This window comes from Oxyura jamaicensis, chromosome 10, assembly GCF_011077185.1.
Source record: "Oxyura jamaicensis isolate SHBP4307 breed ruddy duck chromosome 10, BPBGC_Ojam_1.0, whole genome shotgun sequence".
NCBI lineage: Eukaryota > Metazoa > Chordata > Aves > Anseriformes > Anatidae > Oxyura > Oxyura jamaicensis.
The window spans coordinates 4,822,523-4,840,689 of record NC_048902.1 but is presented as its reverse complement, the minus strand read 5'-3'; the positions used below and the strand labels follow the sequence as shown (position 1 = coordinate 4,840,689).

Below are 18,167 nucleotides of genomic sequence, written 5' to 3'. Positions count from 1 at the left end.
GAGACAGGGCCTCCGACAGAGAGTGAAGAAAGCCCAGATGCAGCCCGCTGCCTCCGCCTTCCTCCCGCGGGCTGGTGCTCCTGGAAGGCCCGGCGCTGGCCTCCCCAGGCCTCCTCCGCAGGCCTCCAGCGCCTCCCGGCCCTGCCGGAGCACTGAGAAGCAAACTGAGGGCTGCGAAGCTCTGTGAGGTGCAGCCTTCAGGCACTGCAAATATTGGCTTCCTCTGGGATCGCCTGCTCTCAGTCCCAGATGCTCGTTGGCGTCCTCGGGGAGTTCTGCAGTCAAGCTCTATGGATTTATGATGGAAGTAGTAACTAAAGGTATAAAAATTGGTTGTTCTCTCAGAAAATAAATCAAAACCTGTGCTAAAGTTTTGCTTTGGATTGTGCAGGGTTAGGGTTGTCCCTTCTAGCAATAGCACTGTTTTCTGCCTCAGATGTCTGAAAAGCCAACAAGGCCAAGATCAAGTGCCCGACGCTCTGAGTTCTTCTGAGGAGGGCTTCAGGATTTTGTTTGGAAGGGGGCTGAGCAGCAGGTGGCATAAAAATGTCATTTTGTTCAGCTGGGCATTAAGAATTTTGCAGGGGCTAATAAATGATGAATAGATGTTAACCAGTGTGCTTGTGCAGTATAACTGCCTTAAGCCTTGGTGATTCACGAACTGTGCTTAGTTTGACTTGCTGCACCTTGCACGTAATTCTTTGATATTTTTTTAAGCATTCAAAAACAAAGGTGGGTATAATCTGTACAAAGAATAAAGTAAGGAGCTTTTGCTGACCAGCACTCACTCGCCGATTTTCATGCAAAAATGTAAATTGTGATTACACGATGCTGAAAGAAATGGAGGGAGGACATCTGAGTTGGGCCTTTAAAAGTCGCAGGGACGTTTCTGAGTTAGTCTTTTCTTCCTCTGACTTAGTCTTGATCCAGACAGCGTGTTTAGTGTACTTGGCAGTCCTCTGTCCTCCTTTAAAGCAATGGGGCCTCTGTCCTCTGGGCAACTTTCAGTAAGGTTAAAAACAGAAACTGTAGCTATAGAAAAATGATCTTAGAAGAGGGGAGGGAACACTTTTTTTTGGCAACAGCAATGAATATTTTGATCTTTTTATTCTTACATTGTCTGCAGTTGGTAGGAACAGGGTGCACAGGAAATGGTCTGTGAGCCAGAAATAGTGGCACACAAGAGCATGAGCTCAAGGCTCGAGAAGGAGAAACAAGAAACAACAAAACTTTGCAACAGACTGTCAGAACACATGTGCCAAAAAAGAAAAAAGGGAAATGTGTTCCAAAAAGAAACCCTTCAGGCTGGGTTCTTTGCTGGTGCAGACTGACTTTGTTCTGCAGTAATTTAACATAAGGACCTTAATTTATGCCAGGTCAGACTCTGCCCCTCGCTTCTGGGGTACGTGGTGTGATCAGTTTCCATGAAAAATGTAAGGTTCTGAGCCTCGATGTTTATTGTGGCAGAATTGTCTCTTGCTTCTCTTGCTGCTCTGCTGTGTTGCAGATTGAAGGATGTGTGCTTTCAGGGCTAGGAGTATATCTTTGATCTCTGTATTAGGCACTAGAAAGAGTTTTGGTCTCACCTGTCCAATATACTCTGGTGGTTCATTGTGAAGCTTTTTATTTGTTTGTTTGCTTAGTTCTTTTTTGTTTCCTGACTTTGCTTGCTTGTTTTCTGATGTCTGGCTCGTTGAGGAAAACAGCATATATGTGGACTTGGAGATGGGGGATGAACTAAGCACAGACGGCTGTTTGGCCAGGAGCAGTGTTTATTCCAGAAGAGTTGTTACCGTGATTCCAGTAGAAGATAAAGCAGTCTGTCAGCCTCCCCCCAGCCATGTCTTTGGTTCGGTTCATACCCCTCTTTTAAAACTCTTGGCTTCGGTCTCACTGATTCAGCTACAAGCATCTTTATACATAGATGGGGGATACAAAGCCAGAACTCCTCTGGGGAGAGTTTCATCTGGGACCTCTGGTGCGTCAGCCCCCGCTGCAACGACAACCCATCTCTCCCCCTCCACAGAACTGACTTGCAGTTGCCATAAGATCTCTTCTTGCTGGTTCTCTTCTTACTGTTCCCTTCAAATATAGTCACTTGTCCATGTTGCTTTTATATAATTTTGTATCTGCTGTTTCCTTGAAAACTGTCTCCTATAGAAAAACTGTTTCAGCTGTTCTAGTCTAGTTCTTCATGTGGTTCCTGCTGTGGAACAGTGTTTTTAGTGGCATTTTGGTCCTCTGAAGGCCACTTGAAAAAATGCATGTGTGACCAAAGCTCATCTGTTTTTTCCAAGCATAGGAATTGTTCTAATTAAAACCCCCTTTTCTAGAAGTCTTGCTCCCCTTTGCGTGTGCCCACACACAGAGCAGTCTTTTGCTGTAACTGCTATACTGCGAGGACAAAGGCATAACAAAGTAATTAAGTATTTAACTTGTACTTGCTTTTGGAATCTGCTTCAGATATGAACAAGGTTTTTCTGCCAAGGCTTGCATTGCAGGTGACCTAATCAAAGATGTTACCTCTATCTGTAAAACTTACATAAAATGTTCTTCTCATTACTTCAAGCCCTCCGAAGGTAGCATATGAAGGCACAAGTTAAAATACAAATTAACGTTATGGCTGTCACAGTAGCATGTCAGAATAAAAAAGTGGTAATATATTGAAGCATGGGATGAGAATGAGAAGCTGGTGTTGCCAGCTTGTAATAAGTTATGGAAGCATATATGTTAAGTGTTTCAATTATGTTGAATCTGAGCCCAGAAAATTAATAATGAGAAACGTGAAGCTAATGTGGAAAGGAAGTGATTCAGATCTACTTTATTGAATTTATCTTGAAATATCCTTTTCTCTCAGGAAAAAAAAAAAAAAAAAAAAAAAAAAAAAGAGCTCACTAAATAATTTGCTTGTTTTGTAGAACTGTAACTCCATTAACTCCACAAAGCTAATACATTATTTTTCTACAGGCACTTTTGATACTGTTAGTTAAAAGCACACTATTGGTTATCTAAATTAAAAGAAGACAACTGATGGATTAGAATTAGGCAAAGCCTTCATTGACCTTCAAAAGTTAATTAGTAAAAAAGCAGTAATTACATTAGTATTGATTATAATATGAATGTGTTCTTTATTTAAATAGGTGTGTCCTGAAAGCAGCAGAAATATTAGAGAGGTGCAGTGTGCATCATACAACAACAAGCCATTTATGGGTCGATTTTATGAATGGGAACCTTTTGCAGAAGGTAAGGAAAAACACCTTGTTTTTGCTTTTATTATACTGACTGTGTTTTGGAAAAGCAAAAGTACTTTTCACCTAGCGAAAGCCATGGCACTTTGACTGAGTCTTGCTGATTCTGCTTTGTTCATCTGCAGAGTTTATTCATTGGTCAACAAGTAAATAAATCTCTCTCTCTTTTTTTTTTTTTGGCATTTTACAAGAATGAAAGCACGCAATTCCTACTTCGACTGGTATACTTTTGCACCTATACAGTGCTGCAAGAGTATTTCAGCTACACCACTGCTAAATGTCTTCTATGTATTTGTTTGATTACAAAGGCTTAGTATAGGTCTATTTTGGTAAATGGAGTCAAATTTTTTAATCCCAGTTTAGCATGTGACTCGAGGTCCTGATGCGTTCATTTCGGGACTCTCTGGTTGTATATAAATTTTCTAATTGTTTGACAATTGGGATGGTGACTCAGGGAGGGATACCTGTGCTATGGACTTGCCAGCTGCATGTTAAACTGGTTGTCCTGGAACACAAAGCAGCAGCTCTAGTAGGGACCTGCCACACTGTCAGAGCCCTAATATTTGAAGAACAAAAACTCAGTAATTTGTGGGCGATCATCTTTTCCTGGAAACATATTTTGTAAAATAATTACTCGTTTCATTTGCCTTTCTGTAAGCAAGAGCTGGGCCTGCCTCAGCTGAGATTTGCAATTATTTGTGAGGTAAATAACTTAATCTTAAAATATGTTTCATGGCTGGATTCAGCTTGGCATGAATCGCTGTTATGGTTACCTTTATGAGATACCCTTCCTAACAGGCTGTGTGTGTTCTGCACTTAGCGTTCTCTCCTATGGTTTCCCTTCGAAATAGGGGCAGAGAATCCCACCTTGAAATTTAAAAATAGAGGATATAGGTCCAACTACTTGTCCTTTCTGAGTTTGAGAAGAACAAAGAAGAAGGAGAATTTATCTCTATTTTTTGAATTCTGTCTTGCACTTTTATTGCCTTCTGTGCAAGTAGCTACAGATAATACAAGTCAACACAAGTAATAAGCTATGTCATGGCTTTTACTGTCTTACTGTCAGTGTTTACAGGGATTTCTCTTTACAGGAGAATTCATTACAAATAAATGTGTGCTGTGATTTATCTTAATGTTGACACCCTGCCCCGTATTTCCTAAAACTGATACATTGGCATGAGTTTCTCAATTACGTGTCTTCAGCATCAGTGATTTACTCTAGGGCAACCAGGATTCCATGTATGTTTGGCTTGCTTTTGGTCTTGAACTCATCATGCCAAGTTGCTTTCCCAGGTCCAAAACGGAGGCAAAGTAGGATGAGGTATAGAAAAGGAATGGGAGAATCATTCATGATGGGTAGATTCCTTTTGCATAGCTGAGTGTTGTATTTGTATTTCTCCTCCCTTTATCCTAACAGAAGGAGAAAAGGGTGATAGTTACTGGTGATTTTTGGTCATTAATACAGTGAAGTCATGTGTACCCCAGTGTATATAGAGCCTGCTTGTAGGTTTCAAAGTGTCAGCAGTGAAAAGCACATCAGGGCAGAGCTGCAGCTGGATCAGCTGGAAGACAGCGCGAGCTGTTTAATATCTGACTCCCAGTTGATCACGCGTTTATTTCTAATGTAGTCATGCCTCAGTCCTGGTTGTACCTGGTGGGGCTATATGGAAGAGTTGCAGAGCTAAGCATCTTTATCTCAAATTATGATCATTCAGTGTATGCTCTGTTAAAGTCATGTTAGGCATTGTGAAGTTGTCCCCAGAAGGAACTTACAGAGCTGTAAAACTCCGGCACTTTGTACCATGCCTGTAAGCAGAAAAAAGAGCTCGGTACTCCAGCAAGCAGAGGGCTGAAGACATTGCAGACAAAATGACTTCTACAACTTGGCCTTGAAGACTTAAGATATCTTAGCTTCGAAGCATCCCTTTTCCAACTGCCATTGGCAAGGCGCAGCCAATGCTGAGCCAGCTCAGCCCACCTCTGTCTCCTCGCTTCCTGCACAGCAGCTTTGACTCACGCTGCCCCGTGCCAGGAAAGACGGATGACTCAGGGGATTTAAAACATGCCACAATCATCTCTTTTTCCCTCCCCTGCACAGCACAGCTTGCTCCTAATATTTGTGTTGGATCAATAAGGGCAGCTAAACTGTAATTTACAGCTCTTTCTTGATGGTGAGTTAAGTATAATAATTATTATTTTTGAAAAATAGCATATTTTTATTTCTCCCTTGATCAGATTGGCGCAGCTGCATTTCTAACCCCCCTGTTTTATCTGCTACTGCTCCAACACAAACTTCTGTCTTATTAAAAAAGCCATATTAAAGAGACTATAAACTCCATGAATTTAGAGTGTCTAATGAAAAAAAGCAAACTAGTTTGTGTTGGAGAGCCGCTAGCACAGAATGACTTCAAGGGCAGGACTTGAGAGGAAGATCCAGATGTGACAAAGGGAAAACATCACACTGATATGATCATAAAACCTGTAAGAAAACTTAAATCTACAGAAGCAATAAATGCTTGAGTGATTCAGATAATACACCTCTTTAAATTTGAACTCTTTATTTTTAATTATGTAAAAATAAATCTTAACCTAAAGAAAAGCATTCAATATTTTGATCACAATATGAAAAGAGTATATTGCAAGGAGAAAAACTATTGTTTCCTTGACAAGTGCAATTCAATGAAAATCTGACCACAGGAGTCTCTCTCAGTGAAGAACAGCTGCATTTTTGAGAGGAGGGAGATAACTAAAGATTTATTGACAGAAATCCTGTGTAAGTTTAAAGAAGAAATAAAGTTCTCTCTAGAAAAATCTGTCTGATGCTTCATCTCTGTGAGGATATCTAGGATATCTTACGCATCCAAAATAAATTGTGAAATATAGTATTTCAAATCAATGGCCACAGAAGATCCTGAATGACTGCAGGGCTTCTTGCTTTGAGTTGTTTTGGTCTTCCTGGTACTCTTCCCCTAAAAGAAGTTTTGTGTCAGTGCTCTATCCTGAGGCCTGACTTGTGTTCAGAGGAGAACTCACTGTAGATGCAGGAGAGCTGTGCATGCTGTAAAATCCTTTCTGAGTTCACTTTTCTTTTAAAATACTTTCTAGTAACCTGGCATCTAGCTACAGGTGCTTCTCAGCTACAGCTGTGAGAAATAAAAGCTCTAGAGAAAATTAAGCCTATCTCTTCCACAGCTGTCTAGCAAATTCTGCAACTTCAGTATTTTGTGTCAGAAAAGAGGCACAATTTAGACTGAATTCATCTTTGCTATTAGGATGGAGACTGAAGACTAATGCTGCTACGTTTATTTATTTGTGTGTTGTGTTGCTGGATTTGTACCAACAAATTTGACTTGGTTTACATGACAAAGTAGCTTCTTATAGGAGAACAAAATGGAGGCCCCAGTATAAAATGTCAAGTTGCTAGGAAAGTTCTCCAGTCTGCTGGCAATTGATGACACTGAAGGCTCTGAAGGAGCTTTGATTAATATTATGTAATATAACATTGAAGAAAAGCCTGATTGTTCATTTAAAAATCATTTTCAGTTATGGAGAATTGCAAATAGCATTAAGCACTTCTGGAAAGGGAGCACACAGAGGTCAGAGAGGAGTGACTTCAGAGAGTTTTTACAGGGAGGGTAGTTGGAAGGACGGTGCAGACACTACCTGCAGACCCTCAACCAGCTGCAGGCACAGAGCAGTCTTGCTGATGTTTCACAGTTTGGGAGGGTTTGGCTCATTTCCTCAGGCTTCATGCAGACAAGGGTATGTAGGCTTGTGAGGAAACTGTTCATTCAGTACTGGTCTCATTAAAAAGATGTTTTGTTGAGCATCTTCCATTCAGTTGATGAACAGAAAATCCTCCAGACCTCGTGAACCTCAGGAAAATCCTTTATGGGAGTGTTTGAGAGTCTGCTGGATGAATGCCAAAATTCTGTCAAGTAACACTTCTGTTGTCCTGTCAGATTTCCAGATGTTGCTTCTAAGTTTTCTGTTATTATGTGTGACTATTTGCATATAGTCACCAAATATGCATAGGTAATTTTGCAGAAGGTTTTGGGGCCAGATATAAATGTGGCCTATTGGGTGTTGTTGCAAATCAATGAACGTTCTGGGCCAACCCTGAATGTATTATACATTTTTTCAGTGGTTTATTGTGTTGGCTTTTTTTCCTGTTTATATGTATGTAAACAACTTATTATATATGTGTATAGTTTATATGCACATTATTAGTGCAAGCATTCATTGATTTCATTGTTGGATGTCTTAATATAAAACTATTTTAGTAACATTATAAAATTTGATATATACAGAGAAACATAGGGTTAAGTGTCATCACTTTAGGTTAATTGGTAGTGGAACTTTAGAGGAATTAGAGAATTCATCCTTGAGTAAGATTTTTAAGGTAGGTCCTGATGTAGGTATGTTACCTGGATGCCTGTGATTTCTTGCCTGGAGGAGTGCAGGCACAAAGGCACTTCAGGAACAAAGGTAGCGTAGACCCAGTTTATGGATTGTTGGTCTTTCCCGATTTGTTACTGCCAGTTCATTGTGACCAGGGATATGCTATGCCAAACTAGTGTCCTTGTAGGTTTTGGTGCAATACTTTGAGAACCTAATTTTTCACCGAAAAAGTCCTATTGTATTATTTATAAATCCTCTGGTAAAATACTTCTGGTTAGTGGATATACAGATGTTTGTGTATATACAGAATATCTCAAGAAATATTCCAGCTGTGCTGCAATTCATCCAGCTGCAGGGTATTATATTCAATGAGGCAGCTGCTTCATTTCTTCATTTGAAAATGAAAGTCTTCATTTCTCATGGCAACACACCACACTTCTCTGCTTTTTGCCTCCACCTGTTAGAAATGTTCTTGATTGCTTTTATGACATTTTGTGGTTACTTGTCCTTGAAGCCTGTACTTTAATTGCATGCACTGTATTTTCTATGTCTTCTTTTTTACTATTCCTGGTTTGTATGAACTGCTGTTGCCAGACACATTCATTGAAGAGGCAACAGTTCTGAGGGTTTTGAAATGCAATGAATATAAGATGTTTTCATTTATTGATTAGCTACAACTCAAATAGCGCGCACAGCTCTAATGATAATCAGCATATAGGTAATAACAGAACTGGCATTCTTACACTTCATCACACACACACGAAAATAAATTACCCCCTGCTTTTTTCTCCTGTTTGTATGTAGAAAGGAACTGTCTAGGATTTGGTCTCAGTTCGTTTCTGCAAACCAAAAGTCTGCCTATGCTTATCATTTAAATTAACTGTGTTGATGTATTTGATATATTTGCCTTCCACGTGCTGCTCACACGTATATTTATGATCTATCGTAAAAATTTGAGATGTAGGAAATAGATTTGGGAAAAACTTTTGAAAAATTTATGCTGTTTTGTATATTATGAGAACTCACGGCTTTAAGTCTTCAACAACCATGTGAGTTGATATATGAAACATCCTGCAATTTGCTTTGCTTGGCCTTTTCTATGATCTGTTGGGCTGATATTGGATTGGTCTTAATCTCTAGCTGATCAGGAACAGTTGCTTAGCAAAGGAATAACATTAAACTGAACAGTAAACCAATAGCAGATTAGTACAAGATCAGACATCCTGAAGCATATATCTGAAATTATTGACAGGATCTTAAGTACCATATATAAGGTATATAATTTATCTGAAATTTTGTTGGAATTTGAGCTCCAATTTCCTTTAAACTCATTGAAACTCCTATCCAAGACAATGAAGTATCCATTTTTCATGTATTACCAAAAATTCTATTTCATTTTAACTTAAAGCTCTTGGAAATGTTGCTGGCTTATGAAACTGGAATTTATTCAAATACAATCAAAGATGAAGTTAATTTATATTGTGACCCTTTCTTCCCTTTATTTAATCCCGACTTGTGAGTGGATCACAAGAGAAAGCAGATGGAAGCTAGCAAAACTTTAAAAGTATGGTTCTGCTAAAGTATCTGAGGCATTTCTTTGACTTCATCAATAAATTTACTTCCTGAACATCTGTTATGTTGAGCTTGACCTGGAAATTGTAAATATGCTGTGTATTACTGAAATATGTAACTACTTCTATAGAAAGCTTTAATAAAAAATGTTTAGATGCTTGTTTAGAATGTTTAGAAACGTAATGCTTCAACGTGGCAACTTACCTTTTATAATTATTCTTGATATATTTATTGATATGCATGTTTTGACGTGTATTTGTAGAAAGTTTAGCAATATCACTGCCTGGCTTTTATGTGGGATTCGATGGCTTGTTCAATTCAAATCCTAATGCACATGTACTGTTGGATGTACTGTGTTAATGTAGTACATGAAGTTCACCATTTTCCCTTAGTAGGCCACACGCACCACATGTTGTAGTATTTCTAGTTAATTGTGTGTACCTCAGTTTCCCTGCTGTTTAATTGCTATTTGTAGGGAAAAATGGGTTAAGAGGAATCAGAGCAAGCAGATGTTGGTGCTTATGGACGTATACCTGGATGAGCCTCCAGAATTGGAAAGGGTCATTAGTGCAGAATGGGAAATGACATCCATTGAATGTTACCATTCAGGAGAAAACTCATACATCCCAAGGGTGATGTAAACATAGACCATGTAAAACGAATGTGTTTTTAAGAAGACAGCAAAGGGAGAGATTGGAGACAAACTGACAAGCTGTAGCTGTTGTACTCTTGCAGGTTTGGATAAATTTAGCCTAGCTTTGTGTAGACGAGACATTGCCTTCTGAATCCAGGTAACCAATATTTGCTGCTTTGTTCTAGAGCACCTCACCTGCCTGGATGCATTAGCCATGAGGTGGGGAAACATCTCGGGAAGAATTACGCCCTCATTTCAAAGCACGCATCTTAGGTTCCTTCGGTGGGAGCAGAATGTTAGGGACAGATGTTGTGGCTTTCAGGCTCAAATTTAGAAACAAAATTGTATCCAGATTGTGTGGTAACAAAGATGGTTAGGCTGGAACAGAATGTGGAAAGATGATTTGTTTTTTTGCAAAGCACCCATGGAAGTGATTGGCATAGACTCTGTTAGGCCTACTTTGATAATATGAGTCTCAACTCCGTCCCATTGCTACCAATGGCAAGACCGCCAGGGGTTCAGGTCAGTATCCACGTCTGCTGTACCATCAGATTACTGTGAGGCTGTGAAAGCATCTCTGAGAAATGCTGTGCAAATGCATATGATCGTGATTTGAACTGGAAAAAAACAGAGAAAAGAAGAGCTCACGGTGCTTTCCCTACTGAAACGTTCTCGTACTGTGTTCTCCTGTACCTGGAGTTGTGCTGTAAAGTTGAGATTCCAAGCTACTGCTACTAGTGTGTTAGTTTGTTTGTTTTTAGTTTTACTTCTATTGAAATTTAATAAAATTAACATTACTTGAACTGACCTCCAATATGACAACAACATTGTAAAGCAAAATTTAACCTCTGAGTACCATATTTCATCTGTCTTCATTTCTTGAAAAACGTAGAAGAAATTAACTTTGAATCTTAGCATTAAGCAAGCTCTTGACAAAACCTGGTGTTGGCAGCCACGGGGCTGCCCATCTAACAACATTATTTCTCTAATCATTTGTCAAGTCATGCAAGAATTTTTTTTTTTTTAAAAAAAAGTTATCCTAAACCTCTTATAAAAGCAGAATCAGTGGAATACTTTGCAAAAAAACCAACCTAGTGGTGTAAAAAAAAAATTGTTATTTTCATCACAGCTTTCTCAATTTCGGACTTAGCGGTCAGGCAAAATCTGTAATAAGCAGGGCGAGATGAACAAATAGTATATGACCTCACATAGTCCGTAACAGTCTTTGGACGAGATCTGTATTGCTTATAGAGAGTCATAGTGCCCAGTGGGTGCACAGAGTGGTCTGAAGCTTGCTTCAAGTTGGTAAGTGTGGAGCTGATCCTTCTGATTTGGGGAGCAGCCCGGATCCCATAAAGGTGAGCGTGGGGATACCCTAGAAGCATGAGCCCCGCTAGGAGTCAGAGGGTGTTGTGATGGAAGTGCTCATCCAGTAGTACAGATTGGCACAGAGGAGGGTTGTGTAAATGAACGTTCCCCTGAAGTTTCCTCAGCCTCAGGCAATGTCAGGGATTGGTCTCCATTTTCTCTGTGTCCTCTGATGTGGTTCTTTTGCCAAGAATAGCTTTCTCACAGCCCAAACCTCTGCCATTCTGATTTAAAATAATTCTGACTTTGGTTCCATCAAAATAATTGATGGAAAAGAGGAATCAAGGGTTAAGTGGCACCCTTGTACAGTGGTAGAGCTATAATCTTTTTGAATCTCCATTTCGTATGATCAGGTCCTTTTTTATGTTGAGTTTGTCAAGATAAGGGAGAGAACAGGGGCAAATGAAATATCTCAACTGTCTCATCAAAAGCAAGCTTTCATCCCACTATTTAGTGCTGCTGGCATTGGCCTCATTACTGTATACAATTATAGAATAAGTGCTTTGGGATGCTTTAGACTATTTTGAGATGATATTGTAATATTTAATAAAATTGAAAACGGGCTCACAGTATTTTGCAGGTGTGCAGTTCCTGCACAAACCCCAGTGATCCTGTCAAATCTTCCAGATCCGTGAAATAGTCTGGAGAATAGAATAGGAGCTGCAAGGTCAAAGCAGTGTAATCATATTAACATGTGTTATACGTTAACTTTGGGGAATACTGAATAAACAGGGCAACAATTAAGCGAAGGATTATCAACATGTGTTCCATCTTTGTTGTTAAATGTATGAAATGTTTATTCAACATATCTCTGGTATCATTTTCAGGTTTTGGCAGTACATATTCTTGCTTTTAAACACTTTCTTCTTTGCGGCGTGGCTTGTTTAACTTAGAAAGCAAAATTGAAAAATGCCTGGTGAATATTCTTTCAATTTTTAACGAGAAATGAACAACTGAGACGCAGGGAGAAAACCCATAAAGTGAGCTTGGGAAGTGAAGTGGAAAAGAGGCTCCCTGCTTAAAGCTACTTATCAAGCTATGATAGGTTTTTAAAATTAGTATCTGTGCCTCAGTTTACGCATGGAAGTAGTTTTTTGTTGATTAAGTTGTGTATTTCAAAAGGTTTTAAATAGTTTCATAACATTTTCCATATGTTTGATTTCATAAAAGTTCTCACATCTTTAGATAAAAGTTCTTCATCTCCTGCAGTCAGCGGTGATTGTCCTAAACCCACTGCTGCGTGCGTAGCCGGCTGTGGAGCTCCCAGCCAGTGCTGCTCAAGCTGAAGGAATGCAGGATAAGTATGGCTTTTTATAGGTCCTAATGGTCCAAGAATTGTTGAGGTTAGTGGGGTTGTTTTTCCATTCACTTCAGTGGCTTATGGATGAGGTGGAAGTTGCAGAGTCCTTTAGAAAAAAAATTGCCGTGTAACTAAAAATGTGAACAGACCTGATGTATGATGCGGCAAAACTCTGTTGTAGGTTGATAATGCCCAGGTTTCTGTGCCCTCAGAGGGTTGGGTGTGTACCTAATTCCTTGGAGGGTTAGGACCTCACTAGAGAAATTTTCCATTTCTTTGAAAAAAAGATGGCTCAGTTTAAAGCCTTCCCTTGTGGGTCATACTCGGTTCAAAGTTCTGGTGTTCCTGGAGCCTTTGAGTCCAGCCCTGCTTCTGCTGGGCAAGTGTATGGTCAGGGACTTGGAAAGCAGCGGTCTGTGAACGTGTGTGAACATTGGGTTCAGGGTTTTCTTTCATTCTGTGAAGAATTCAAAGTAAACAAAAAAGGTTTTTTTGAACCGTCTCAGAGAACAAATTACTTCCATATTCGGCACTCCCCCAAATCTGCCTTTTGTTTCACTGCAGGTCTTCCTGAGCAATTAAAAATTGACTATTGCAAAAAACACTCACGCTACTGTTGACCCTTTGAAGCACTGACAGTGCTCCTCAGGAGAGGCTGAGGCTGGAAGGCACGGCCTGTGAGGAGGGGCTGAGGACCCCTGTGCTGCCCAGCCTGCAGAAGAGGAGGCTCAGGGCGTCCTGGCGGCTCCCTGCAGCGCCCTGAGCAGGGGAAGCGCAGAGGCAGGCGTCCGGCTCTGCTGCTGGGAACTGGGGACGGCACCGAGCTGCACCAGGCATGGTGCTCAGCCTGGGCATGAGGATGCGTTTCTGTGCCACAGGATGGTCAGACGCTGAACAGGCTTCCTAGAGAGGTGGCTGGTGCCCCGCGCCTGTCAGTGCCCAAGGGGCGTTTGGACAGGGCCCACGTGAACGTGCTTTAACTTTTGGTTAGCCCTGAGGTGCTCAGGCAGTGGGACTCGATGATCTTTGCAGGCCCCTTCCAACTGAACTATCCTATTGTGTTCTTACAAAGCAGAACAGAATACGCAACCTTAGTTCAAAAAGCCTTCCTGTGCTGAAGTAACTCTTGGAGGAACGAACTACAAAAGCAAGCCTATTAAATAGAGACTAGTTCCCAGCTCCTTTGGGAGACTGACTTCTGAATATTTTTCATTATGCTGAAAGAATTACATATAAAGATACTTTTCCTTTATGGTCTGTTAATTTTGAGCCTATTCCAGTCTCAGCTGATGCAAAGGGAAAGATACCATTAAGTTCAGAAGGAGTCAGATGAGAATCTAAACATTTATGTTCTGAGTTTCCATTTGTGTGCTCGACGTACTGTTCGTGCACACTCTCAGCAGTAGAACCTGCACTTCTTCTGTCTGGGACGTTTAGGTGCGAAATCGTATTTTCCTAAAGTACTTTGTCTGACATCATGCAAGTTGTGGAAATTAGCACCTAAGTAGACTGTAGGGCGTGAGGCGCACGTAGGAGATACTGCTGCTTAACTGCAGCGCGTCCCCAGAATGCTGGCTGGTAATTTCTGTACTCAGCCTGTGGCAAGCTCAACGTGAAAGATACTTGTTTGAGCCTCTTTTATTCTGGTGAAACCTCTTTCTGTGGGATGTGAGTGAGAAGATGTTATGTTTTGTGGTATATCGTGAAAGCCAGCAAGGGTTGTCCATGTGGCTCAAGCTGAGCACCGAGACTCGAGGAGCTGAGCCTTAGTCTGTAGTCACTGTGCAGGTTTTGGAGAGTCAGGAAAGGACAGGCGGCTGCAAAGAGACATTGCTATTGGGGCTTCATAACGATCAAGTATTACAGTGTATTTTTTAAGATGGCATTCTTTCAAAAGCCAGTTTCCAACTTCATCCCACAGTATTTCAAAGAAGCATAGAGCTTACAACTCTGGTGTAACTGTTCACTAGAAAAATGAAGTTACTTATTAATATGAATTTGGGTGTCTGTGCTGCATATTATTATTTAAACATTGACATTCCAGTGTTTCTGGAGTGCTGTGTTAATGTTTTGAATGGAAATGTTTGGTAGTGCAGAGCGTTACAAAGGGAATTAAAATGATCATGCCAATTTAGCCAGCATAAGTAGTTGGACTGGCATTTATATACACTTGATATTCCCATTTGTTATGATGAATTACTATTCTCAAAGCAAGGAAAATCTTACCCACTGTGAAAGAAAAGCTTACAGTATGGATGAACATCAGAAGAGAGAGATTCCCAGTGGTAGTATTTAAAATGAAAAGCAGAACTGGCTTCTATTGTGCTCCGTTTCCATTAGACATCTTGGAAGTTTTATAAGCACGGTGCATAATAAATATCTAAGCCACAGCTTGAGGTCAGTTAAAAAGGAGAGACAGTTCTTGCTAATATTTTTCTGGATTAGTCCTCCATCTTACACCCAGATAGATACAAAGCACTGGCATCTGTCCACAAGAATGTACTTGTGAATTTGTTAATTTGCTTTCCATATTGCACTGTATAACTGTGAACTTAAATCCAAATACCACAAGTTTAAGTTTGAAAGAACCAGAGAAACTGTGCATTAAATTCACTCATATATCTGCAAAGAGAGATCTCTTTCTGAATAATCTTGGTCTAAGTCCTAAAAAACACTGAGGTGCAGCCTGCTGTGGTCTGCTCTGCTGAAACAGTACTGGGATCCCTCCGGAGAGTGATCACAAAGAGATAACTTTGGATCCATTACACCAGGGAGGTGGATAGCAAGTGTAAAAGCAGACCTCAAAAAGTCAAGCCTGATTTTTATTTTTTTTCAGATACAATAATATGAGTCTGGTGACATCATCAGATCTGAAAACTAATATAGATTTTTACTGTATTTTCTTTTTCATTGCTCCAATATAACTGGTACCCAGTGTATGTAAAATGCATTACGGCAAATCCGCAAGCAATTTCCTTCATTGTAACAAATACTGTATCTCATTAGAGCAAAACAAGCCCCCAGTTATGTTGCAGAACATCTGCTTAATAATTTCAAGTTCCTCCAACAATGCTGCCAAAACGTCTAAAAAGTCAACATCTCGTCCATTACTTTGATCAACAGAAGTAATAAAAATATAAATAATGTACCAAATGCAGATCTGGTGAAAGGCAGAGCAGTTCTACTGGATCTAAGCTGAGAGAGAGCTATTGCTAATGGTGGTGTGGTTTATGGCACTGGGCTTCTGAGAGGTGGGCTGGGAGTGGGAACCAGATTTCTGGCTGACATAGATTTCCTATCTAACAATGAGAAAGTTATTTAATCTTTCTGTCCAGACCCTGACACTAAAATTCAGCTTAAAATGTCCTTTTATCTTTCATGGGCTTTCTGTAATGCATATGAGGTGCTTTAACTTTACTCAGAAGAGCTGAAACATCTATAAACAAACAACAGAGCAATGCTTAAGCAAAATTTGGTATGAATTGCAATAATGCTTAGTATTTATCTGCTTTGTGACGTTATCAGTTTCTGCTCTGTATGCCTTATGAAAAGGGTCACTTTGAGTTGTTTGCCTACTTTTTTTTCATTCCAAATGTGAACAAAAACTGAAAATGGGAAACCTTTCCAGAAATGTATTGACCAGAATGTTGTTTTTAAGTATCAAATTATTTAGGGCCAGTAACAATGAAAGTTAAGAAAAAAAAAGATTGCATTATTACTAACACTTCTTAAAAAAAAAACAAAAACAAAACAGCCGGATAAAGTGTTTCATCACTGAAATGAAACTGCCTCAGAGTCATGTAAAAGTACCAAAAAAGGCTTTGGCTGATGTAACTGGGATGTATATTAACAAAGCATGGGCTAGGTCATTCTGCTTAACTCGCAGAGCACAAGATTCCCTGGAAGATAGTTGTATTGTTAGTGCTGTGAGATTGGAAGACACTGAAATACCTCCTTTTAAAGTGCTGATCTTTCTTTTTGATTTTAACTGTGCCAGTAAGTCTGAGAAATGTCAAGTCTTCATTATGAAATGTTGCCATGGAAACTCTAACTACTTCTGGGCACAATGCTGTGTGTTAATATACAAAAGTTAACTGTAGATAAAAATCTGTGTGGAGACAAGAATGCAGAACTTTCCAAAGAAATCTACATACACAATGCATGTTAATTGCAAAGGAGTGTTTTACTGTAGCTATGTGACATCCTAAAAAAGAACAGAAACAAAACCTCCTGACTTCATATCACGGTAACCATTATCAGCTAAAGGAATCTGAGTTAGTGTGAGGATCTCAGGAATACTTTTGTTTTGGGAAGCCTGAGTGCTCTGGTAGGAGTGTTTGGTAAAGGTGGCTGTCAGCATGCCGTGGAGGTGCGACCAGTCCCCTCGGGAAGGATGTGGGGCAGTGAGTGTCCCGCAGAGTTGGCCCTTCGGTCTGAGCTGGTTAAAACCCACTCCCTGGACTGTAGCAGTCCCTGCCTTTGTATGTCAAGGGCATAAGAAGAAAAAGGTTTTTGTTTCTTATTGTCATTTTCTCTTTCTGTGGCACAGCTGAAGTTACTAACCACAATGAATTCAAGGTAATTTTCCAAATACCAATTTTTAATACAGCATTTTTTCTTAACCTCAAATTCAAAGATTTATGGCTATTGTACCCCTTAAAAGTCCAGTGTTATCACTGGACCCTGCTGTCTGCATACTGCAGCTTGTACAATTGCAGCCCTTAGGAAATGCATTTTTCTGTGTGAATGGATGATGTGTCTTTCAGAATGAAGGTAATTTGATTGTTGACACCGCAGTTAATGCCACTGGTTACGTTCTTCCACTGGTAAATCGAGTATTCCTTCAACATCAAGTTCCAATAAATGATCTTTGGATCCCCCAGAAACTTATTGTTGGACTAATTTCTGCTAAGTCTTTTCTTCTTCTCCTGTAAGGTGGTAAGTGCTTTTCAAAGCATCTAGTGTTGTGGTCTCTCCTGTACCTCGTTCAGTGTGATCTGGTAAGAAGCAAATAGGTGCAGCACGAGGCATTTCCTGATGCCCTATCTCTAGGGCTTAAAGAGAAGCTTGTAAGTCGAGGGATGCTTGCAAACAACAACAGCAAGGCAAAGTTTGTAGTTGGTTGGTGTATTGATTGTCTGAGGCGTTCCAAAAGCCATAAGCTAAGTAGAAACACTGTGCACAGTGAATCCAAGTGGCTAGGCTTGGTGGCGAGGGTTGGGGGATTTTTTTTACAGGGTCTGTGGGTGGGTTGTGTTTTGGGCAGAAGCAGCTCAGACCAAGATTAAAAGATCTTTCAATGATAGAGACGGACAATATATAAACAATGATTATAAGCTATATATAAACTATAAACTAGATTTCTGAACTCCAATCGTTTCTGAAAGGTTCTTGCACATTGCCAAGTCACTTGAAAAGAAGTCTGATTCCAAACTGATGAAATGGGCACCACAAGAAGAGAAAACAAGCCACTAGTTTCGTACCAGCTGTAGGGTATAGTTCAGCTGAGGTTACGTTTTAACTGCTACCATCTTCCAAAGCACTTGTTAAATAACATGGAGAGTAATTCACTGTGATGTTTGGCATAGTTTCTCTTTTTTCCTCAAAAGCAAATACTGGCACTGGTAGGGCCTGCTCCCCCAGT

General features: G+C 40.0%; 1 protein-coding gene across 4 annotated transcripts in view; it reads left to right on the top strand.

Annotated features, from left to right (window-relative positions):
• THSD4 (thrombospondin type 1 domain containing 4) overlaps window positions 1-18,167 on the top strand; it is a 303,076-nt gene that overhangs the window by 83,200 nt on the left and 201,709 nt on the right. For all 4 annotated transcript variants that reach the window (XM_035336261.1, XM_035336260.1, XM_035336259.1 and 1 more), the window contains one exon: window positions 3,141-3,243. In XM_035336261.1, the coding sequence (XP_035192152.1) occupies window positions 3,141-3,243 (103 nt within the window). The remainder of the gene's footprint in view (window positions 1-3,140; window positions 3,244-18,167) is intronic.